This window comes from Hemicordylus capensis, chromosome 1 (assembly GCF_027244095.1).
Source record: "Hemicordylus capensis ecotype Gifberg chromosome 1, rHemCap1.1.pri, whole genome shotgun sequence".
Lineage (NCBI taxonomy): Eukaryota > Metazoa > Chordata > Lepidosauria > Squamata > Cordylidae > Hemicordylus > Hemicordylus capensis.
In genome coordinates, this window is record NC_069657.1 from 330,189,431 (window position 1) to 330,215,013 (window position 25,583).

At 44.1% G+C, this 25,583-nt stretch overlaps 1 protein-coding gene across 8 annotated transcripts in view; it reads right to left on the minus strand.

Moving 5' to 3' along the window:
• PDSS2 (decaprenyl diphosphate synthase subunit 2) overlaps positions 1-24,574 on the minus strand; it is a 125,955-nt gene extending 101,381 nt beyond the window's left edge. The window contains exons 1-2 of one of the 8 annotated variants that reach the window (XM_053289516.1): positions 24,445-24,563; positions 22,755-23,006 (exon numbers count right to left, since the gene is read on the minus strand). In XM_053289516.1, the coding sequence (XP_053145491.1) occupies positions 22,755-23,006; positions 24,445-24,521 (329 nt within the window). In that variant the 5' untranslated portion in view covers positions 24,522-24,563. Of the gene's footprint in view, positions 1-22,754; positions 23,007-23,565; positions 23,596-24,444 lie in introns of those variants that run through there. The other 7 variants (XM_053289435.1, XM_053289664.1, XM_053289375.1 and 4 more) reach the window with 7 other exon arrangements.
• Between the last annotated feature and the right edge of the window lie 1,009 nt (positions 24,575-25,583).

Here is a 25,583-nt window from a genome sequence, read left to right on the forward strand (position 1 = left end):
TGCGCCAGCAACATGAGGGGTCTCAGCACTTGAACATCCACGGCATGATGGAGGCGGCAATCGATAGGCAGCAAGGGAATCTCCTGGTTGAACAGTGGCCTTGATTGACCTCAATGACTCCATTCGAAAGGACCATTTCTTGATGTAGTGGTCGAGCCACTTCAGGTCCAGGATTGCATGCCAGGAGCCGTCCTTTTCTGAAACTAAAAAGAGCAAGGAAAAAACACCTGCACATAATTCGGTTGATGGGACCGGCTCTATGGCATGGATGTCCAACAGGTGCCAAACAGCCTGATCCATCAATCTTCTTTTGGACTTGATTCTGGAGGTTGGTGTCACCAAAAAGAAATCCTGAGGAGGTGCAAGAGAGTATATGGTGCATCCCTGACTCACCATCTGCAGCACCCATCGGTCGGTGGTGCTGGCCCCCCAAAAGTAAAGAAGCCTGCCCCCAACCAGAATCGTATCATTGCTTACGATGTGATTGTCCTCCAGCGTTTGAGAAGGCTCTGGCTTGGTTGCTGGCAGCAACCCTGCCATGGTTGTTTCATGGTGCCAGGCAGGCTTGAAAGACACCCATCGGTTGTCTCTGAAGCCAGTAGCAGGCGGATGGTTGAAGTTTCTGTAGGAACGAAAGGAGGTCTGAAAGGAATTATTACCCTAAAAGTCCTACAAAATTCCCTATGCCCCACAGGAATAGCTTTCTTTTTATCCTTGGTTTTGACCAATATTGGTTCCAAGGGCTCCCCGAAAAGCTCCCCCTGCCCCGGAAAGGCGTAGCTGCCAAGGTGACCTTTGTCTTAGCATCAACGTGCCAATTTTTTAACCATAATCCCCAGTTGACCGCTATGCCAGCCACCATGGCTGGGGAGGCATGCTGGATACAATCTGGACTAGAATCTGCCATAAGGGCAGCTGCCTTAGCCAATTTATTTACGCCCTAGTGGAGCTTAACATTCTCTGTAGGAATAAGTTTCACCAGCTCTTTAGGCCAAAGAATGGAAGCCCTGGCGAAGATCGAGTTTGTGGTGGCTGCCCTGGTAACGGTGGCAGATGCCTCATGCCCCTTCCAAAGCAGATGGTTTGTCTTCTTCTCCTCTGGTGACTTAAGATACTTGTCCCCCTCTTATTCATGAGAGCACCTGACACAAGTTGCGCCATGGGCATTCACCACTGGCACTGCTGAGAGAAACATTACATCTGTAGGCAAGGTATACAATTTTGCGGGGGAATGACAAAGCAGCTTTGGAATCCACAGACACTCCCCATTCAGCAAGCATAACATCCTTGAATAGGGCCGGGAAAAGTACAGTGGCAGCAGTAGCCGCAGTGGATGGGAATACATCCTGGTCCAAACTAGACACAGAAGTCATACCAGCCACTTGAGAGACATCTTTAATGGCCCTCTTGGCCCTGGCTAGGAGCACCTCAAACTCAGCCATAGCGAAAAGGCGAGTGGTGCTAGGTCTTTTTGTCAGGGCCTGCTCATCAGACAATTTGCCCTCCTCCTTTTCGGACTCTGTCAATTGTGTTTCGAGAGAGAGTGGAACTGTATGCAGCTGAGGCCGCGGGGGGGGAGGTGTTCGCAGGAACAGCTGACATGGGCTGCAGCAGCCCCCCAAAAGAGGAGTCGATGCAGCAGGCAGAGACCCCAATGGACCTGTGGGTTCACCAGGTGCGGGGACGGAACACTTGGGTGCTCGGGGACCCGGCAACAGCAAAAGAGGAAGACAACAGAGCAGCCTTCCTCTTACAGTAAGGTCTCCTGTATGTACCCAAAAATATGTTGCACTCTCCCTATGGAATGACATGCCTGCCCGAGCTGGAATCAGAGGAGGAGGAACCAGAGCAGACAGAAGCCCTGGTACATCTGAATTACTCAAAACAAGTAGAGTGGGGAGATCAGAAGAAGCAGAAGAAATAGAAAGGCCAGGAACAGTCAGGGTGCTTGGGGAACAGAAAGGAACAGATGGTCCCACAGGACCAGTAGATTCAATCAAAGGAGGCACTATAACCAGGCATTATTTTTTAATAAACTCTCCCAACCACTCACTGTAACTCAGCCTCTGAGGCAGTAAGCCATCGTAGCAAGCAGGAGTGGCTAGCGCAGTACTCAGACTCAGCTGCAGAGAGGGAAAATGCAGTCATCACCAAAGACAGCGGACCCTGCAGGGGGTCAACAGAATGGAATGGTCCCAGAGAAGTGTCATCAACAATACGGGGGCCCCGAGAGGGGTCAAGCATCACAGGCACTGGCGGTGGAACTAGTGGGCCCCATAGAGGTCAATTTTAAAAGATAGATCTCGAGGGGGGGTCATAGGTGGAAGGAATCCAGCCGGACTGAGAAGCAGGACCCTGCGTCGCAGTAATCACATAGTCAGGAACTAGCAAGCTAGACCCTTGAACAGGAACACACTGTATAATGGCTGTCTGGGTTGTTTCTATAGCAGCCGAAGCTGCAGATAAAATGGCCGATGGAGACTGAGCGGCTAATTCAGGTGAGAAACGTTCTGGCTTTTGCACCTGAATCGCTGTAATCTGCAGCCTCACCAGAGGCGCACTTGTACTTTTTCTTCTTCACTCCCTCCTGATCCTTCAAATGCTTCATTTTCTTCACTGCTTTTTTATGCAGCTGGGCAGTCAGAACAGGGGAAACCATGAGGCTGGATACAGCAACCCGATCTGTTAATGAGACAGGTGCACGATCGCACTGAGGGGAGACCGAGCAGGTCCTTTTCAGCATGGATGGAATCCCCCTCTTTTTCTCTCAACCCCAAGGTTCTGAGAAGGGACCTTCAGACAGAGAGCCCTTCAACATATTGCCCATATGCGAAGCTTCCATGATCAGGGAGTGATGAGAGGCACATAGTCTGCCCCAAATAACACCAAAACAGATCAAAAGATTAATAGAGCACGACTCCCTTCCCACCCTTGCACACAGAAGATGCAGGAAGGGAAAAACTGGCCTGAGCAGTAGAAATCAGAAGAACAGCTGATAGCCCGAAAGTATTAGAAGAGCAGGGGCTCGAACCAAGCGCTGTCTGTCAGAGCGAGACAGGACCGGAACTGGGATTGGAGTGACAGCTGCCTGGATAGGCATAACCTGCCTGAAATTTGTTTGGTCCTGTCTCGGAGCACGCAGAAGCTGATAACCCATCACATGTAGGATGCCCTCCCCATACCATGGGGAAAGAAGGGTATACACAGAGTTAACATTTGGAACTTTCTGGAAATACATTAAATTCAGAATTCATTAATATTAAATATTTGGTGCTTGAATTGAAAATGTATCTACACGTTCCAACCAATTATTCCTACTTTCCAGAGCATCACATATCTGCTTTACTTTTGCCGACTGTGGCCCATACCAGGGCTCACTATGCTAGCCTAATGAGAGAGATGCAACATAACCATATTTTGAAAATGAACTAACAGTAGAAAACCCTTAACACTTCTGGATTAATGGGGGGGAGTTGTAATGTAAATACATAATGTATGTTGTTCAGAACAGCCAATAAAATTGTTTTTGATTATTAGAATGATATTAAGCTTTTGGTCTTCAGCATTTAGCTAATGCAGAGATTCAAAATCCCTCTCTCTCTGCTATGATATGTAAATAGGAACAATATTTTATTCATAACAATGCATACTGTTTCTCCTAAGTTGGAGAAACAATGACATTCAGGGATGGGTATTCAATATGTACTGAGTGGGCAAACCAAGTGGTATAGCATTCAGTGCTTTTTCTGGTTAAGGGGTTAACTGTGAAGGTTATTGCTAGTTTCAAATTGTACATCCATTTCAAATTAAAATCAATATTCAAACTAGAGGCTCAACATTAGAAAGTTAGAAGACAAGCTCAGTCTCCACTGTCATCCTCACTTCTGCCAAATAAAAATGTAAATTAAATCTATTACCATATGATACAGATTAGGGGGAAAAATAGAATACCAAGGAAGAAACGGCAATGAAATACAAACCTGTGAACTACAGTACTCCAGTCCAATGACAAAAACATCCACTAACTAGTATAACTATCAACTCTAGATAGAGAAATGTAAGAGGACAGAAGGGCAGAGCAAGAATCTACACACAAAGTAATGGACAGACAACACAGCAGCCACTTAGGACTTTATATCACCTAGTGGTCTATACAATTATTTACTGCTCCAAGTTATCAGCTAAGCAAGAGTCAAAGTACTTTTCCACCCAAAGTAGTAAACAGAATTGCATTAGTGACATTTATTCCATCTTGACTACAGCAAATTGCTCGAGACTTGAAACAAATAAAGCCTAAGGTGGCCATCCTTTAGTAAGTAGAAGCTACTGCAGTCACTTGACATGGCTTCAGGGGTCAAATTCACATTCTACCTGAATCCAGTTCCCTAGAGATTTTCAACCCAAGTCACAGGTACATAAAAGTCTTCCAGATGGTGCAATTATTCTTGATGGGTATGTAGCAGAAGACAGGTGTCTCAAGGGGGGGGTGGGAGTGGAGAGGGAACTGGAGGCAGCCCAAATAAAAAACTGGAGACACACACACACATTAGTATCAGAGTTAGATGCTTTTTAAAAAAGTCTGGACAAGCACACAACCCCAGGAATAAATATAAATATAAAACTCCTGTTATGGTGTTTCCTCTGAGTGTGTGCATCTTGTATTAATAAACATTGTACCCTAAAGGCAAATAAAATTAGACCAGTACAACCATCCACAGCAAATCCAGATTTACAGTACAATGAAAAGGACTGGGACACATACACACAGAGAAAGAGAATTATTCTAGAAGTTATTCATGTGACAAAACCTTTTAAAGAACCTGACAGATCCATATATTTAAATACAGAGCTCTTTAAAAATTCATGTTGATCCATGGGGGCGGGCAGTGGGGAAGTCTAGCTCTGAAACAAATAAACTATTATGGTATCTATTATGGTATGCTGATACAAGACTCGCACCACCCACACAAGCAGTAACACTGGCTAATAGTTTATGTGCTGAAAAAATTACACCTCCCACCACAGTCCATCTGTTTAGAAGAATAAATCAAGCGAACATGAACATCCCCATTAAAGCTTTGCACGCTTCAACTTTCAATGCCCAGCCATTCCAATTTTTAGCTAAGGGAGAGAGCTGAATCCTTGATTTTCAGTGGTTTTGCTGCTCTATTCATTGAAATACTTTTGCCAAGAAAGAAAAACTTTCACTTTTAATAATAAACATTTAGAGTTTGTGACTACTAACATTTAGAGCTTGATAGAGGCTACACAACAATCATAACAGAAATACAAGATTTCAAAACTATATCAGACTGAAAGACAATACAGAAGATAAAATGACAAAAATGCTTTGTCGTCTATGTATGGGGAAGAAAAGCAATTTTAAAAATATATAAAGTGTTTGAAAAATTCAAGAAAAACTTCAAAACTCAATAAGTAAGTCAAATCCAAGCTGTATAAAATGCAAGATAGCACTGATGGTTCAAATGAAAATACACTACAGTACAGGGAGCCCTCCAATATCACAGGGCTTATAGCAATAGCAATAGCACTTACATTTATATACCGCTCTATAGCCGGAGCTCTCTAAGCGGTTTACAATGATTTAGCATATTGCCCCCAACATTCTGGGTACTCATTTTACCGACCTCGGAAGGATGGAAGGCTGAGTCAACCTTGAGCCCCTGGTCAGGATCGAACTTGTAACCTTCTGGTTACAGGGCGGCAGTTTTACCACTGCGCCACCAGGGGCTCCTTATGTTCTGGGAAAGTCCTGCAAATGGCAAATCTGCAATATCGGAGTGCTTACCCTAACCCCAAAAATGGGGTTATGTCAGGCAGTGCGAGTGGCTGGGACACTTAAAGTGTGTCCCAGGCACTTGAGCCATCTCTTTAAACCTCCCCACATGCCAGATGGTGGGGATGTGCTCAAATCATTTTGGTGCCTCTTTGGAGAGGCGCTGAAACAATTCGGCCTCCTGCAGCCAAAATGTTTTAGCATGGGGCAAGGGGTGCCTTTAAAAGGAGGCAGGCAGTTGTACCTGTTCACCCATCGAGCTGTCGCTGCCATTCTTTAACTCTAACTTGAAAGCAGCAGCTGTACTGCTGTTCCCTTTAAACTGCCGCGCCGATGGGATGCTGCTCCCAGCAGCTGTCGTGCAAGGGCTACTGGAAGCAGCATCCCATGGTTGCGGCAGTTTAAAGGTGACTGCAGCACAGCTGCTGCTTTCAAGTTAGAGTTAAAGAATGGCGGCGACAGCTCGATGGGGGAACAGGTATGACCTGCCTGCCTCCTTTTAAAAGGTACCCCTTCCCCGCCCCCTGGGATATGCACAAAGCATTTTGTGCTCATCCCTACCAGCTGGGAAGCAGGGAGAGTGGCCATTCAAAATTTAAAACTCTCCGCCCATCAGCTGATGGGCAGGGCCATTTAAAGTTTAAACAAGACGATAGAGAGCAGTGTTCCCTCTAACAGGGATTCCCAGATCTTGTTGACTACAACTCCCTGAATTCCCAAGCAAAGGTTATTACAGCTGGGGATCTATCCTCATGCTTCAGTTATTGTAGTTGTATTACTTGTAAGCTCATATATGTAGGTATTGTTGTTCGAGTATAACCCTGTGTAAGCCTCATGTATGCGTCTCGGATTCGTAATGTAACTTTTCAGTAGTGTTGCAAATCAAATAAAGAAACCTTGCCCAGAAACCTTGCCCAGAATTCCCAAACAAAAGCCACTGCAAGCTGGGGATTCTGGGAGTTGTTAACAACATCTGGGAATCCCTGTTAGAGGGAACACTGATGGGGAGGTTTAAAGATCATTGGTCACTCTCCCCACTTTCCAGCTGGCACGCAGAGAGGCTTAAAGAGTGGTGTGACCCACGTCACACCTTTAAGCATCCCCACTTCCCATCCCTACTTAAAAAGGCGGCACAAGTGGCCAGGTGCCTTTCCCACCACCTCTTTAAGTGTTTCCCAGGGAAGCAGGGATGCTTAAAGAGGCAGCAGGAGAGGCACCATGCCCCCCACACCAGGTGGGCAGAGTAGCCATTTAAACTTTAAACATCCCTGTCCATTAGCTGATTACAAGGAGATTTAAAGTTTAAATGGCCATATTCTCCCACTTCCCAACTGGCGCAAAGGGAGGCTTGAAGAGCTGGCGATTTAGTTATGACAGGGGGTAGACCCACGAATAACCAAAAGAACTCCTGTGACAACTAAATTGTATATAACTGGTATACAAGCAAGTGGCCCACAAATAAGTCAAACCGTAGGAAATGAACCTGCAAATATCTCATGCCCCCTCTATCATATGCTGGCTTGAAGGGGTTACATCAAATCACGTAACCCTAAGGGACAGATTTCTGGAAGTCAAAAAGTACTATACAACCCTATGCCCACTTACTCTGAAGTAAGTTCCACTGAACTCAGTAAGCCTTACTTCCAAGCATTTTGTACACCGCTGTACAAAATTGACTGCAAGATGGGCATATTATAAGTAAGGATGTGCATGAATCGTTTCGGGCAGCCTTATAGGGCAGGGTGGGGAGAGCAGTAGCTTGACGAATGAGGCATGCAGGTCCTTACCTGCTCCTCTGACACTGCACCGCTGTTCCGGTAGCAGCACTGCACACACATGGCCGCCACACATGCATAGAGGCCATGTGCATGCCACTGCCACGACACAAACATGCTTGGTCTTTTGGGAAGGACAGCACTGCAACCAGAACAGCAGCGGGGTGGGGAAGGAGCAGGTAAGGACCTGCATGCTTCATTCTTAAAGCAATTGCTCGCTCCCTACACAAATAGTTTCAGTGCTTCACTGATGAGTTGCTAAAACTATTCAGGCACATCCCTAATTATAAGGACACAGACCATAAGAACCATCTTGCCACCATGTTTTATTTATCTCAGGGTATGCATTTCAGAGAAGAAGAGGACAACCAGTAGCAAGGTGGATGGACTCAATTACGACAGCAATGAATGCACCACTGAGAGACCTTAAAAGCCAAGTTGAACAAAGACAGATCACCCTGGAGAGGATCTATCTATGTGGTCGCTAAGAGTCAACACCAATTTGACGGCACTTAATCAATCAATCAATGCATCTTTAAACTTCACCTTTTGGTCAAGCAGTGCAAATGCTTGCCTAAACACACAAACAGTCTTTAGAAGGATTTTAAATATCGTTTGTGTGCATATGAATCAACTGGGCAAGACTGTCTAGAGGTTCAGAGTGAAGTGCTCTCAATATACTGATGACACTCAACTATTTTTTCATCTGTTTAAAAGCAGCAATGTATGTTTTGAATCAGTGCCCGGGAACTGTAAGGGACTAGAAGAGGGTTAACAGGCTGAGTGGAACAACATGAGAACAATGATGTCAGGGCACCGTGTGGTCTTCAGGTGATGTCACATCTACCACATAATGGTCATACTGGATCACTTCCCAGCATTGCACTTACGGAAACAAATTCTGCTCCCAGAGGGGGGCAGGCAATTTTCAATGCACCCCCCTTCCCTCTGCTGCCCCTAATTCCCCCTGAAGATCTCTCAACTGTCAGGGACAAATGTGGGGTGGAGGGTGGGGAATCAGAAGCAGTAGAGGGAAAGCAGGATAGCATAAATCACCAGTCTTCCCACAGGAATGGAACATACGTCTATGAGCACAATGTTAGTCAAGGTAAGATCCATTATTTGTGGGTTAGTAAACTTGATCCATAACACCAACAGAAAGTCTTGGGAAGATGGCACTGAAAAATCAGGGCCAATTCACACTTTACATGGCTATTACTTCTCCTTTCATATCTACCAATGAACACTGATGTCTAAAATAAGGTAAGTGTCCCTGTATATGCCACAGAGCCCCAGTTTGCTACAGTTCCTTAGTAAATATCTACCATGTGTTTATAAACACACATCCCCCCATTTTAGACATTACAGGTGTTTCACCAAAAGGCATGGAAACTCATCTGGCACATCAAGTATGAATCAGTCCTCAGAGGGTTGTTATGACCCTTAAAATACTGGGTAAGAATAGGACTTCAGTGTACCAAAAGGCATCTAGTTCTTGGTACTAAGGCATGATTCTCAAATATGCTATTAACCTTTGCCCCCCAAATCCAGATTATTGTTTGTTACAATGGAGAACAGGATCAAGCCAGGCGTGCCTCAAAGGCACTGCAAGGAAAGGCATAAAAGTAAACAAGATCAACAAGATCAGATACAAATAGCAGTTTCCATTTCTAAAATCTCCATGGTGGGATTTTCTCTCTTTTGTGAAACTCCACGGACCAACTAATAATGCCTCTGCCAAAAACTACAAGGTAAAGCAACTAAATCTAAAATATCAGGAAGTCTTTTGAGGCATAAATGACAAGTTTGCATTTGTAACAGAATACTAATATTGAATTCACTCTGCAGTTATTCAACAGTATATTTCTGATATATTTCTGAAGTACATGTATTTGTTCTTGAGGAAAGAACTCAAGATTTAAAAGGTGGAGAATTTAAGCAACTTGTGGTTTTGGAAATGTTAGTTTCCACGGCAACCAGTGTGATTTTCTTTATATAGCATTATAAACAGATGGCAAAAAGAGTGGTCATGTTTTCTTCCTTTGCCAACATGTCAATAAAAACTTCTGTACTAGAGTATCACATATTTAAGTTATTAAATAATTCAGGTATACAAGCAACTGAATCTACTATTGTAGGCAAATATGATTAAATGCTTATTTTTATACACACACACACACACACACACACGCCTCTGAAATAACAGAATCACTGAACTAACAGGCTTCTTTGGCAATGCTTCCCAAAAACATTCCCTCGTCACTTGCCACGTATGACACGATCTCAGTGTAAAATCTTGAAAGTAAATAATGAGTGTACATAAGAAACAAAAGCGTCTTTTAACAGTAGAATGTACCTCATTAAATTACTTCCGAAATTGAGATAAGCATTCAAATACTCACAGTGCACCAAAGGAAAGCAAGAAAGGATTTGTGAAGTAAGATGTAAAAAGCAAATTTTAAAACACCTTTATAAAGCATATAGCATTATGGAATTAAGCAAGGTAATGTTATTGGGATTATTTTAAAGCACTTAGCTCAATCTAACACATTGTATCTTTAAAAGTTTGGCATGTAGCCTTCCGTCTCATTCTCTATATATTTTGTTACAGAAAGGCTATGGCCCTAATTGAATGCCATGCAGTACTTCTTTCCATTTCCCCCTAACCCAGTAGAACCTATCAGAACACGCTATTATGCTGGCACTCTTCATAGTGCTTATAATATTTTAAAAGGCTTTAAGGCAGAAGTCTGGCCCTTGCGTATTCACCATCAGCACTAGCAACGACCTCTTGGGCGAGACAACACTGGTGGGCAGATGTTTCATGCATGGGCTAAACCTTTTACAGCTTATGCCCACTATGTAAAGAGTGGATATGTAAGTGATTTTCGTAGCTTCTGCATAGTTGAGTTGGCCCTCAGTGCGTTTCTTTCCAAGCATGTCTCAGTTGTATAAAAATGACAATTTATGTGATGCACAGATACCATTAAATGCTACTACAAAAGACATACTTAATATACCAACAACCCATTAAATGCAGGGGACTACCATTAGCTGAGCACTGCATTTGCCTCATGTTTTCAGTTCAAGATCTTCATGAAAATGTTTTAACAACCAAGGCCTGGATCCAAACTGCCCCTTCATTATGTGCAAGCAGAAAGTACTTCTGTGCACACTGGGGAGATCTTTCCTTCTGGCAACAGTCCCTTCTGCGCATGTATGCACATAAGTTTATGAAGTCTCATGTTAACCAGGATAGCCAAGCCATAGGAGCCTTCAGAGTCAGGCAGTATATAAATTAAATTAACAAACAACAACTAGCTGACCCAGCGCAGCACATCTGTGCCCCTAGTTCTCCCTGTCCACACACACACACACACACACACACACACACACACACACACCCGCAACAAATCCGGCTCCCTGCCACATGTTCATCTCATCTCCATCCCTTCAGCCATTCGCCCCCATCTCTTCGGCCAGTTCGTTGTTCTCCCCCACCCCTTTGGCCAGTTTGCTCTCCCCCTCCCCACACCCCTTGGGCCAGTTCGTCCCCCCCCCGTGCCACTGCCTGCTCAGCCATCTTCCTTGCAAGGAGGTGGGTGGGTGGAGCTGATATGCGATCTCCCACAGGCTTGCAGTGGAATCACCGCCTCCTCCTTGACTTTCCTCCCTCCTTGGTAGGCTGGCTCGGAGAGAGGCTCCCCATGTCTGCTGTGCTTCCTTGCCAGGAAATCTTGCAAGAGCTGCCACGCACAGGATTAGCCACAGGTACGCCTTAGAGAATTATCGATAGATAGATAATCACATGTGAGCTACATGAATTGGGATATGCATGAACCACAGTTCAAGCACTTTTAAGGAAATGGGACATTTAAGAAAAAGGAGAACAGGTCCTTACCTGCTCTCCACCGCCCCATGCAGCATCCTGCTGAGGCAGAGCACATCCCAATAATCCCCACGCGGCACCAGCATGCACATGGCATCTGCACAACACCATGCATGGTCAGCAACATGCATGCACGAACACCATCTGTGTACTGGCGCCACGCAGGGGTTATTGGGATGTGTACTACCCCAGGAGGGTGCTTCATGGGGCAGAGGAGAGGCGGCAAGAACATGCTCTTTTTCTTAAAATTCTCTTTCCCATTTCCCAAAAAGTGCTCGAACCTCTGATCATGCACATCCCTATACATGAGTCTATATACAAGCCATATGTGGCTCAAACTGTCGGTTCTTTTACAAGTTAAAATCAAAACCAGCCTTATTATTACAGGTGCACACAAATAGTTTGTGATTTGATCTTGAATCAAATTGCAAAAAAAAAAAAAAAAAAAAAGAATCAATTCGTTGGCCAGCTTCACAAATCACATCAGAAATTTGTGAAAAAAATTGTGTATCACCATAGGGAACAATGGGGAACTTAAATCACTGCATTGATGCCTATGGTTAGTCATAGGTTTATGAGCCCCTGGTGGCGCAGTGGTAAAACTGCCGCTCTGTAACCAGAAGGTTGCAAGATCGATCCTGACCAGGGGCTCAAGGTTGACTCAGCCTTCCATCCTTCCGAGGTCGGTAAAATGAGTACCCAGAAATGTTGGGGGCAATATGCTAAATCATTGTAAACCACTTAGAGAGCTTCCAGCTATAGAGCGGTATATAAATGTAAGTGCTATTGCTATTGCTATTGCTATAGGGACACCAAAGTGGGTTGGGTGGTAGGGCATGATGGGTGCTCCTTACCACCCAGCCCACAAAGGAAATAGGCAAGCGGGTGGTTTTTACTTTAAAAAAATTCTCCCAAAAAACACATAAGATCCAATTAATTAATTAATTAATTAATTATTATAATTCAATTTCTGTACCGCCTTTTGAAAAATGGCTCAGGGTGGTTTACACAGAGAATGAATGAATGAATGAATGAATGAATAAGGATCCCTGACCCTAAAGGGCTCACAATCTAAAAGAAACATAAGACAGACACCAGCAACAGTCTCTGGAGGTACTGTGCTGGGAGTGGATAGGGTTTAGATTCTTTTAAAAAGCCACTATCTGAGGCCACACCAGGCCCATTGCTGCCAGCAGGAGCAGGGACCCCTGGTAATGCCATTGCAGGTGCTGCAGCATGCACATCGTCCCAAGACACTTGGGGTCCTTACCCCTGCTGACCTGTGTTCTACAGTGGATGCAAGCAGCATGGTGTGGGTCACTATGGCAGGGCTTAAAGTGGTCCCACACTGTGCTGATATTGGTCCAGACTGTTTTGATGGTGGTGGTACTGGAGCTGCTGGTTTGTTCTGGGGGCTGCCGCCGCCACCACCTGCCTCTGTTCAGGGCTGAGAAGGTCCAGGAACAACTAGAATGACTTCCTCCTGCTGCTCCTCAGTCTCAGATGAGGGTGGGGGTCGCCTGGGCACAGGCTGGACACCAGACTGAAGTCACAGCACACCAGCCTGGGGGGAGGAAATTCAATACAGCAGTAACAGCACAGAAGAGGTTCAACTTGGGGCCACAAGAGGGAAGCAAAACCAGTACAGCACCCCCTGCTAACTGAGCAAGGAGGCACCTTTCAAAGTGGTGGTTCTCTTATATTTAGCAGGGGGGAGAGCAACTGCTCCTATCCATCCCCAGCACAGCATCCCTCTAGTGGCTGTTGTTGGTGTCTACTTTATGTTTCTTTTTAGATTGTGAGCCTTTGCAGGCAGGGAATCTTATTATTTATTTATTTGTCTTTCTATGTAAACTGCTTTGCAACTTTTGTTGGTATATAAATAGTAGTAGCATAACCACTGGGGGCTAGCTAATAAGCAATTGCTTTGGTGTGGGGAAGTAATAAGTTAGTGTAATAAACTAATAAGTAATAAGCTAATGTGGGGAAGAAAGACCACACAAGGGGGAAAAATCCAAACAGCACCCAGTCAAGCCACTGGGGCTGCTGGTACTATTTTAAAATAATTGGGGTGGGGAGAGAACAGCACACACAGCACCCCAGCCTCATTGGGGGTGAGGCTGGATACAAGCAAGAACAATAAAAATATTCCAAGCAGCACCCAGGTAAGCCACTGGTGCAGCTGGCACAATTTTTTTTTAATAGAAGAAAATAAAAGCAAAGCAGTTGTTGGCACTGCAATTAAGGTTAAAAAAATAGACATACAGAACAGGCACTCTCTGTCTCTCTCTCTCTCCACTCATTGCTGGGCCAGGCAGGCAGCCCCAGACCAGTCTCTTCTCTCCTCTCAGTTCTGCTACAGACGCTCTCTGTCTCTGATCCTTCTCTCCTCTCCTGAGGCACAAAAGCAATGGCAATCTGTCTCCAAGCAGCCCCTTAAATAGATATTGAAAATCTTTGGCCTCCACCACCCTGTTCCCTCCCCCCCAGCCAATGTGGGCACAGTTGCCCATACCAACACTGGATTTGAAAGACAAGCCAACCAAAACGCAAGGAGATCTCAAGCCAATCAAAAGCCAGTGCCAGAAAACCAATCATGTGATGGATGCCCTCCCCATACTTGGAAAAATCAGCCCCTTCATTTAAGGGGTGATTCAATTCACGGTCGAATCTGCGAGTTACTCCCGATTCACCATGAATCAGTTTGCTGACAAGCAGTGTTCTCTCTAACAGGGATTCCCAGATGTTGTTGACTACAACTCCCATAATCCCCAAGCAAAGGTTATTACAGCTGGGGATGCTGGGAGTTGTAGTCAACAGTATCTGGAAATCCTTGTTAGAGGGAGCACTGCTGGCAAATTGTATTGCACATCCCTATCTATCATGCACTTGAACGGATAAACCAGAAAACACAAGTCATATTCTGCCTTTCTTGCCAACATCGCTTGGTCATGCCTGTAGCCCCATCCTTTTCCTAGTTTTTGGAATAGCTATCCTCTACTCACTTCATTTCTGTAGGTTTTTAAACACCCTTTCCCTTCTACCCCTCAGATCAGTCTGTCTCTCCACAGAGATGTAGTGTCACCCATCTTGGTAAGCAGTCCAAAAGCTCCGTCCCCACCTCTCAGAGGATAATCACTTGTATGCTCATTGTGGTTCAAATGCAGACTGCAGCTTTACTTCATCCAGACAAGTTTTTATTGATGTCTTTCTCCATCTTACAATGGTTAGGCCCAACACCTGAAGTATGAGCAAAAACAAGACCCCAAGTATTCCTTAAAGCTTTCCCAATATTTAATTATATAACATGTACCCAGGACTGATTGATTGTTTCTCGCCTCAGTTCTTGAAACTCTCATCCAGACTCTCTTCATCCGTTACCAGGACAACGGGCTCTGACACTCTGGTCTTGATATTTGTAGCCTTGCTCCACTCAGTCTTTTTCACATACAAGCCTTTTAAATTGTCTTCCTTCTTCCATCCCCTCCAAGGAAAACAAGTGAAACAAATTACAGGGGGAGCATACATTTTAAGAAAAGACAAAAGGACTTTAGGTTGTGGGATTTAGACTATCTTTAAGAGGATAAATGTTTAAGCTCAACATCCACCAGAAGCTGATGATCCACAAATTCATCTCTTTTACACTGGATCTGAAGCCACAATAGCATACTGCATTGGCACAGTTTTCAGGGTTTCCTGGGGGAAAACTAATGTTAGTGATTATCAGTGGTAATTTCAAGTTTTTACTGAACAAAAAATGGAAGATTACTACATACTAATAAGCTGATTTTTATTTTTTGCAATTTGTGCCAAAGAGTCATTTGAATTTTGTTTACACATGAGATGAGATGTGCCAGTTTAATATTTTGTAAGCTATCAAGCCAACAAGTATAAACACACACAGGGTTAAATTTTCAGTCATAAATAACATTCTGATGGTTTTATTTTTTGCTTTAGTAAAGAGTCTAGTCTAGCCAAAGTTAAGCACTTTACGTTCCATTGCTTCCACTAAAATCAATGGGACTTAAAAGTGTTTTGCTTGGCTCAAACATGCCTCTAGTTTCTACCCGTAAAAAATCACCACTGATAAATCTAAATGCCATGCCAACCTAGCTGTCTTCAGAGGCACAGAGCAGAAGGAGATGAAGGGAAAGGGGGAATGCATGAAGAAGGGCAGGTAGGCTTGACAATTTATTTGCAAGGCAGAATCAGCATCCTGCTCAACTCTTTATCAATCTTGTCACTGCAAGCTTTGCCTTCCTGATCAATTGCCAGTCCAACACTTGGTCCCATTTGCCATGCTCTGGTCCATTTCTCTGTGTAATCCAATTCTCAGTGTGTTCCCTGCTGACAGAGTACACAACATATTAGTATTACTACAAATTTGCTAAATACAACCCTTAATTTGCATTAAAAATTATCCAAGGGACAATTCCAAGATTTATAAGTTACTCTACTCAAAGCAGCCAAACTGGTCCTGAGGACACAACCATAGAAAAGTCGTGTATTGACTCTTGCATCCATGGATATGACAACATTTCCCCACCAGCATTTCATCTGACTGTGGTCACATATTTTTCAGCAATCTATTAACAGGTCTCAGTCCATCAGATTGGTCTTCTGTTATTCAGAAAAACAACTGTACAAGTCCATCCTCAAGTGTCAGAGTCTTTGTTTTGCAGTGTTTACTTTTAGCTCGCGAGACCAAAGGAAACGAGTAACACCATACAGGCCTGCAAATGCAGAGGGGAAAAGCCAGGAAAATACATAATTGCTCCACTGATTGAAAGCACTGGCATCAGCACCAGTTCCTGACCCAACACAGATTTCAGGCGGTGATCAGGGAGCACTGAGAACCTCTGCTCTACATAAAATGGCAACATGTAAACCAAGTACAACAAAGTCATCGCAATCTGCAATTGGAGTCAACAATAAACTTCAGATCTATAGGTTTCCTTTAGACTTTGATGTCTGCAACCATGTATTTTGATTAACATGAAACTTTAGTTGCTTTGTTTATAAAAAGTTAAACACAATACTTCCTGCCATTAACATTATCTCCATTTTCTCTTGAGAATTCCACTTTTTTTAACCTTCCAGAAAGCTTCAGTAAGAGAATTTGGCATTTGTAAGATTTTTCTTGCTCATCTGAGCTTGCGCTCTCCCCGCTCTTTCCATCCCTCCCTTGGCATCACAGACATCTTACTTAGAGCCAAGCAAAGCTTTATGAAGCCTTTAATGGAAGGTTTCCTCAAAGTGCCAGTATGCGCTTGCCTTCTAAAACACTCATATGACACTGAACAAACTGAATCTCTGTGTGAACATGAAAAGATCATTCAAAATGCACAGTGCTAGTCAAGGGCACACGATCCAAGTAGGCACCAAGAAGTAAAACAAATTAAACTTTGTTATGAACAGAATATTTTTTAAAAAGTTAACACATAGGAAAAAGGGCTAAGTTCAAAATATGATAGCTTTCTCATTTTTAGAAAGCTAGTATCTGCCAGATGTCATATGTAATTTGTCTGAAACTTTCCATACAACAGCCACCATAATAAAAGAACACAACTGCAAAATTTCAAGCAGCTCAGTTAAATCTGGAAAATCTCTAGGGTATAAGTAGAATGCAAGGTAAAATAAAGCTTATCATAAAATAATGTGTCTCTACCTTAAGAGACAAGTTATTTTGGAGATCTAGACTACTCAACCATGGTTTTTAATCTGAGCTAGTCAAACTGCCCCAATGGCTTCTATCTGCTGAACTATTTCAAATGTGATGAACTTAGTACAGCTGTTACGTATCAGAAAACAGTCTGCTGTCAGATGCAGCAAACAAGTGCAGTATGAAGATAGCAAAGTACAGCTATTTCAGAGCTATATTTCAGATAAACTGTCAGTATATTAATAATGCAGTTCATACTATTCAAGTGACCTTTTCAAAATTTGCAATATCAAGATGAAAATATACTTATGATGCACAAATGGGTCACAGGCATTTATCGTGTCAGCATAAACTTGTCATATCCTAACATGGCTTAACGTTATTTACAAGACTTTTAAAAAATGCTTTGGCTCATTTGGAATTTGTACATCACAATTCTGGGATTTCTAGAATGTTTTACCAACATTATTAGGTTGACATTTTATCAACAATTTGTACAATTGTGCCAGGGGAGTATTTCTGAGGACAAGTTCACAAATCAATGAAAAATAAGAGATGTAGGTCAAATGGGCCATCCTTTCAGCAATAGCTTAAATATCAGCAGATACCCGCAACCAATAGTCTAAAAGTTTGCATTGTAACGAGTCTTCCCAAACTGTCAATTTCCTCTACAATTCAAGAATAGCCAATCTTATACAAAAGCAAAAAAGAATGATATCCTTAACTGGGCTACTTTGGGTGCGAGCCCAATTTTTAAACTTAGGAACATAGGAAGCTGCCATATACTAAGTCAGACCATTGGTCTATCTAGCTCAGTATTGTCTTCACAGACTGACAGCGGCTTCTCCAAGGTTGCAGGCAGGAATCTCTCTCAGCCCTATCTTGGAGAAGCCAGGGAGGGAACTTGGAACCTTTTGCTCTTCCCAGAGTGGCTCCATCCCCTAAGGGGAATACCTTATAGAATGTTTACCTTTAACCAAAGACAAAAAAAGATACTGTTGTGGGAAGGAACACCAGTCACTTATTATGATGGCCTCTCCCTAGCTTGTTATTGATAATGTTGCAGGATGTCCTTTTGCACTGAAATCTCCACAGCTTTTGTGTTCATTTTTGCTTATCCACATGATCTCTCCGACTTCATATTAGTATAATGTTTAGGATTTGACCAAAGCAACCTCATAGATATATAATTTGCCTCAAACAGACAGGCTACAAAAGCTTTTGTAATAAAACATTTAAGCACGGGGTGCAGTGTATGCGTGCTCAGTGTTTCTGATGTGTGCACAGTTATTTTCAGATCCTGCTCAGGTGGAATCATGAAGGCCCCACGCTGAATGCATGTGCACACACACTGCCTTGATACTTCCTCCCAAAACAAAACTCATTCTGCATAATGAAAAACAGAGAGAACACTGTTGGGGTGCAATCCATTTGTCAAGTAAGCTTCACATTGAGCTTAACGGGACTTAAGCTTGAATTGAATAAATTTCATTGAAACATTTATATCATTCACCACCTATGGACTACACTCCTTTAGCATGCAAACGTAATTCTCTCAGGGGAGGCTAAATTGCCCACAACTATTATTCATGATATGTTTTCTGAATAGCAGACTCTGAAAATTATAACTTCTAGATATTTTAGAAGTTGTGGTGCTAACTTTAAAAGGAAAAAAGATAATCTAGTAATATTGCCTCTCTAAATTAGATTAGTTTGCTTATTTTAGCTAAAACAATTCTTATTTGCCAAAATTAGTCTGACTAGAAAGCATTAATCATTTCTTAAGATCTTTTGAGAACATTATTTAGAAGAACACTCACACATAATTTAAGGTTGCTCTCACAGAAAACTGAATTGATAAGAAGGCCTCTGTCTTTTTGTTGTTGTTGCACATAAGGACTTTATATCAATGTTATTGTCAAGCATCTCTTCTGAAAAGTATTTCTTTATTTAGAAAGTAAGTGGATGTAAAATCAGAGATAATCTTACAAAACTTGCCCTGGACCACAGAATTAGTTGCAGAGCAAAGAACAAAATTCAGTAGAACTAGAATATCAAACCATGTCCCTATATACACATACAAGCTTTCACCAAGAATAGCACATCTGTGGCTAGATAGAAAGGGAAATTCATTGGGGACCATTAACCAACTAAAGACTTTTTAGTTGACTAACCTTCTGCCTTTTAACCAATCACATTTAAATATGCACAATTGTATATTACAAAAACCACAATATAGTGCATTGTTGAGAACCTGAAGTAATAAACAAAAGCTACCATACCATTAGCCAGACCATCTTTAATAGTTTATTTTCATTATACTAGGATAGCTTTCCCAAAAGGGTCTTCAACTCACAGCTCATATCGATTAACCCTTTTTTATCTCACTTGGATTTGATCTCACTTGGATTTTATTTTTCCTGTGTAAATTTTTCTTTTCTGCTATTAATTTTGGTTTCATTAAAAAAAAAAAAAAGAACTTTCAGCAAATAAAGAACCATTAGACTGATTAAAATGACAGAGCAAAATCTCCTAGGACACAATTATCCCCAGACATTTCCACTCCACACATGCATGGGCACCATGTGCTTGCTGATGGCACGTGGGGCTTTTGGTGCCCCAGCAGGAAGCTGGAAGGGGTGGCAGAAAGCAGGTAAGCACTTACTCTCCATTTTCTTAAATTTCCATTTCTAATTCCCTTTAAAGTGTTCCAGCCGTGCTTCGGGCACATCCCTACTACCATTCCTAACATTTAATGCAAGCGTCTGGAGTGTTTTGGGTAATAGGTTACTATCATTATGCAGGTAGTTCCTACCCTTGCCAGCAACAGCTTCAAATTAGTCCTCCAAGATCCCCAAGCCAGGCCAACATCCCAATTCAGAGCCCCATTAAAAATAGTTAAGAATGGCTGAAGGCAAGCTTGGCACCTGGACCTATGATAAAGAACTTGGACAACTATGTTGCCACTTTCATTTTTAATCCGGATTGAACAAAGATCAAACAGGGAAAACAAACCCACAATGTAAGTGAACGGATCCACTCTTAATCTTTTTGTCTAAGCTGTTTATACAAAGTGAATTTTCTTGTTTAACAACACTGTAGCTCACGTTCCGACTTCGTATCTAACATGCTTTCCAAACCCCTGTCTTGTACCCAATTCAATTTAGAAAGGCCTCATTCTCAACAAGGTGGTAAACCTTCATCTGGGCGTATCACTTCAGACTAAAGGTGAGCTCACATGATGGAATGGTATTCATTTTTTTAAGTGCATAAAAAACCCTGGCATGTCAGGGAGAAGGCTAAGCTACAACTCTAGCCTAGTGTTCTGATAACTAGTTTCTGTATGGAAGGAGGTTTTGTTTTTTGCATGGAGGAACATCATGCAAGCGCACCTGCAATATGAAATGGTACACCCAAACACACTGAGAACTAAGCCAAGATTTTGAAATCACAGGTTACCAAGAAAAGAGCTTTATCCATTCCAGTGTTTCAAGAATATTCTACTACACTCAACATCTAACATTTTGGTTGATAATTCCAGTTCCCCTATTTACCATTATTATATTTCATGACACCACAATAGGCTTTACTTGGAAACTTCTTGTGCAACATGTTTATTCTGTTAGGAGAAAAGGGAAAATTACTTATTTCAATTTGTTGTTTTCAGTCTCCTCACATCTCTTCTCAGCTGTCTTTCTATTACTAACATTTAAAGTTATTGTTTATTTTTCTGTGTAAACCACTTTGAGAACTTTTGCTGAAAAGTGGTATATAAATATTTGTAGCAGTAGTTCTGCAGAAGTGATTCCACATTGATCATGTTTATGTATTTTTGTCTATAAGATATAGCATAGTATCAGGTTTATACAAGCTATTCAATATATAATTTACACAGGAGCATATTTCTTGCATATTCTGTTCCACCCTTTAAAAATACATTCGTTACATTTTACTATATCAGTTCTGGGTGCTGCAAGAAAAGCATTCTCAGAAAATTTCCCACAGTTATCTCATGGTGGTTTTTTCTGAGTAGTTATTAAATATGAGCTACACCAGTGTTCCTTCTAACAGGGATTCCCAGACGTTGTTGACTACAACTCCCAGAATCCCCAGCTGCAATGGCTTTTGCTTGGGGATTCTGGGAGTTGCAGTCAACATCTGGGAATCCCTGTTAGAAGGAGCACTAGACTGCACAACACACAGTATTTATTTAGCTCATTTCTCCAATCATATGTAGGTCAAGGCAAAACGGCATAATGATGTCATATATATTGTGTTAAACAAGACATCACGAGGGGAAAAAGAACATGGAGAGACAATACCTCTCTCTTTCATAACATCTGATTCTACCCTTAATAGCCTATAAAGAAAAGATCTTTGATAATGTTACGTTCATGGCAGAATTTGGAGGTTTTGCAAAATCTGAAAGGTTTCTGAATTGAATATGACTTTTTAAATTGAGTTAATTTTATTACTTCTCTTGTATCTGTGTCTCTCTTATTATTATGAGCTGCCCTGAGCAGTAGTGTACTGGAGGAGCGGGGTATAAACATTTTGAATGAATGAATGAATAAATAAATAAGCAAGCAAGCAAACATGGTTGTGTGTATTTCACAAAGAGCCAGTTCAGACGATCATTCGGCTCATCATGTGATAAGGACAGATAAGGGCACTGAGAATGCACCAAACCTGACATCATTGCAGGATGTCCCAATATGCTGTTGGGAAGTCCTTTAATTGTGTGAGAGTGGTGAGCATGTGGAGCATGTGCGTTCCTCTGTGCATGCTCCAAAAGGGATGATATCAGCAATGTCTCTCCCCTTATCGTGCGGTGAGCCGGGTGATCATCTGAATTGGCTCAAAGACAGCAAAAGTGCAGACATAGGTACCATCTGTCACGTTCATCTTCCTGAAAATATTTTCTCTAAAAGCAACTTTCTCGATCGTACAACTCCCAGAATCCCCAGTTGCAATAGCTTTTGCTTGGGGATTCTGGGAGCTGTAGTCAACAACATCTGGGAATCCCTGTTAGACGGAACACTGCTCTCAACTCTACCTGTAAACAAACATACAAATAAATAAAACTAGCATAGACCCTCTAGGTGAAGATTCTTGAAAAAATTAAGATGCCCAATCCCTTTGCACAAAAGCCAGGAAGTTGCCTATCTACAAATGAGTCTTCACAACTTGGCACAACTCTCTGTCAAACTCTTAATTGTAGCACACATCACAGAAATTTAATTGAAATATAGATGAACAAGCCACAGCTCAGTAGCAAAAGGTCTCAGGTTAAATCTCTGACATCTTCAGTTTTTAGGTAGCAGAACTGAGAAGAACCTCTGCCAGACTCTCTGGAGAGTCCCTGCCAGTCATAGGTAATACCAATAATTGACCTGGGACAAGGCAGGATCATAAGTGCACGGTAGGGCTCACAAATACCAGGATAAGGAGCTCTCATTCTGGTAGGGAAGAAGCCATGGAGTGTTAAAAGAAATGCAATGGGAGGAAGGAGAGTCTTATATTTATGGCTTGTAAAAGTTAAAAGCAGAGCCGTGAACGTTTTTTTTAGCAGACAAATCGCATGCAACGCTTTGAAAGATAAGCAGGCGGCAGGCTCCAGTGGGCGCTTACCTGGCCGTGTTGAGCAATGGGTGCTTGGTCCCCACCAGCTTGCGCACCTGCATGGCGATATTGCTCAGCTCATCGCTCAGGAGGCAGCGAAGGCTCAGAAAGGAGGTGGGGTAGCCCACTATCTTCTCAGCTTCAGAGACCACCTTGCTCCAGTGAGAAGCGGACGACGGGGAGCTGGCGAAGAGACTCCGCCGCTGCCTCCCTCTGCCTGTTCCTGCCGCCCAGAACTGCAAAAGTGTCCGGGAGCAACCCCTGGTAAACGGGAGCAGCAAGGCGGGGTGCATCATTTCGACTCCCCTCCCCTGAGCAGTCAGAAGAAGCCAAAGGCAAACACGCAGCCCCTGGCTTCCCCGGAGGAGCCTCCCCGTCGCCAGAGGTCCTCTCCCAGGAAGGACGCTCAGCACCCAACACAGCGCCTGTCAGCTTCAACCCAGCACAGCTTAGGGCGATAAGCCCCACTCCAGCCCGCCGCAACACCCGCGCGGACGATTCCCGCCTCCTCCCTCTATCCCACTGGGCTGCCTGCAATGCGCCTCACACTCCGCATCCCTTTCCCACGCTGCCTGGCCCGGCCCGCCTCATTGAAGAAAAAGAGGGCAATGGCTGCTCTTCCCCTCCGCCCAATTGTTACTGCTGCTACTTTACAAAATCTTGAAGCCGACGGCTGGGAAATGCCCATTCCCAGCAGCAAACCCTCGGATAGCTTTCCCAGCACCGGACTGCTAGGCTATTCTCATGGCTCCATGGGGGCCGCCATCTTAAGTGTCGCAAAAGGAGGGGGAGGAAGCAGTGGAAGTTGCAACTCACTCACTGCAAGTCAAGAAGTTTCTTTACTTTACGGCACAACTGATGGGAAGGGAGACACTTGGAGGACGAGGAGCAGCCGCAGAAGAAGAAGAAGCGTGATGGGTAGAGCCGGGAGGCGGGGGATAACCAGAGGATGGCCCGCCGCTTGCCCAGGCTAGGAGCAAAGTGGAGCGCGAAGTTTCCGATTCCCAGCGCGGAAATGGCAAGCGGACTACAGAGCTGCCGTTCTCAGACCGCTTAGTTTCCACGGCTTCGTCAGTGAGAGAGCCGCCGTCTCCTTCTCCTTCTTCATGAATACTACATAACTAGCCAACCCGCACAGAGCATCTGTGCGCTCTTTGGGGCCGGCTGTTTCCCCCATCCTCCTGCCCCACTCTCCCTCCCCCCCCTCTGCCCCACACTCCCTCCCCACTCTCTCTTGCCCTCCCGCCCCCTCTCATCCTCCTGCCGCAGTCTCTCCTGTCCTCCTCCTCCCCTCTCTCCTGCCCTCCCCCTCCCCCTGCCCCCTCTCCTGCCTGTCCCCCTGTCCTGCCCTTCCCCTCTCTTGCCCTCCCCCCACTTTCTTATCCTCCTCCTCCCCACTCTTTCTTGCCCTCCCCACTCCCTCTTGCCCCCCTGCCCCACTCCCTCTTACCCTCCCCCTCGCTCTCTTGCCCTCCCTCCTCCCCCACTGCCGCCTCCCCTCTCATTTTTTTTTACTCTACTTAGTGGGCAGCCAAAATGGGCCCCGCCACCAGGTTCCCTCCCACCCCAGCCTCCCATGGGCTCCTTGCCCACCGCCGGGCCAAGTGCCGCCTCTGCGGCCCGCTAGGCCCGCTGCTGCCACTTGCCAGCCTCTGTGGCCGGCCTCTTTGAGGCTGGCTACCTCTCCCCCCACCCCCACCTTCTGCTCCAGTCTCCAGGCGGGCATGGGCCCAGGCTGCTGGGCAGAGTGCCGCCGCTGCGGGCCCTCGCCGCCATGTCCGGGCCCGCTGCTTTGCGGCCGGGCCTGCAGCCACCGTCACCAGGCCCGCCGCTGGCCAATTCTCCTGGGTGCGGCAGCCAATCAGGCGCCTACGCCACCCAGCCAATCAGCTGGGCAGCTGGGACGCACATTCGAAGACACACCCAGGATAAATATATATAGAGAGAGAGGACAGACAAGGAGTGGATTACCCACGCACACATGTTTGAGACCTTTCCGTTGGGATTTTAGTTGCACTGAAATGAGTAAATAACTTGGTGTTGAGGCTGACAGTCTTGTTCATGGATCCTAAACATGGAGAAAAACTTCAAGGAAAATTCTACAGATGTCAATTGCACTTATTTCAAGACAGGCTGCAGTTATAAATTCCCTGAGGAATGGGGATGCCACTTCTGACAAGCTGTTCCTGGAGATGCCTACCCACTCAGCCAATGTTTTTCACAATATCAAGCGATTAAAATCTCCAGGAGTGCTTGACCAGCATTAACCTGAAGATTAATGCTGATTTCCTGGAGACTGCAGCAATCCAATCCTTGATGAAAAGCCCTTTTGCTAGTTTGAAACTTGGACTGTGTCACCCGAGTTAAGAAATATTACTAGATTGATGACTGCCAATTGCTAATCAATTTACAGATATTTGGGGTGTAGCTAGCAGGGAGGGGGCCATGTTCACCCCTCTCCCTGCTGGTCCCTCCAAGTGAGTGAGATAATGAATCAAATAGGGAGAGGGAGAGGTGGAGCTGGGGGGCCCTCAGGAGCTGGGGGCCCCGGGTTCTTTGAACCCATTTGCTCAATTATAGCTATCCCCCTGCAGATATTTACAATTGAATTGAAATTGGGCTTTCTGTTATCTTTGCCCAAGTTCTCCTTTGTCACACTCCCTTAATTGACCTCTATTTCCTTATCAGATCTCATTTCAGTTCTGTGGAGGCTGCTGTTTCTTGGGGCTGGAGGCATAGAGGGGAGAGGAGTGAAGGGGGGGTAATCATAGACAGGGCTAATAGTAGGCAGGTCCAACCCTAAAGCTGAAAAGATGTGAATCACCAGCACATGGTTTT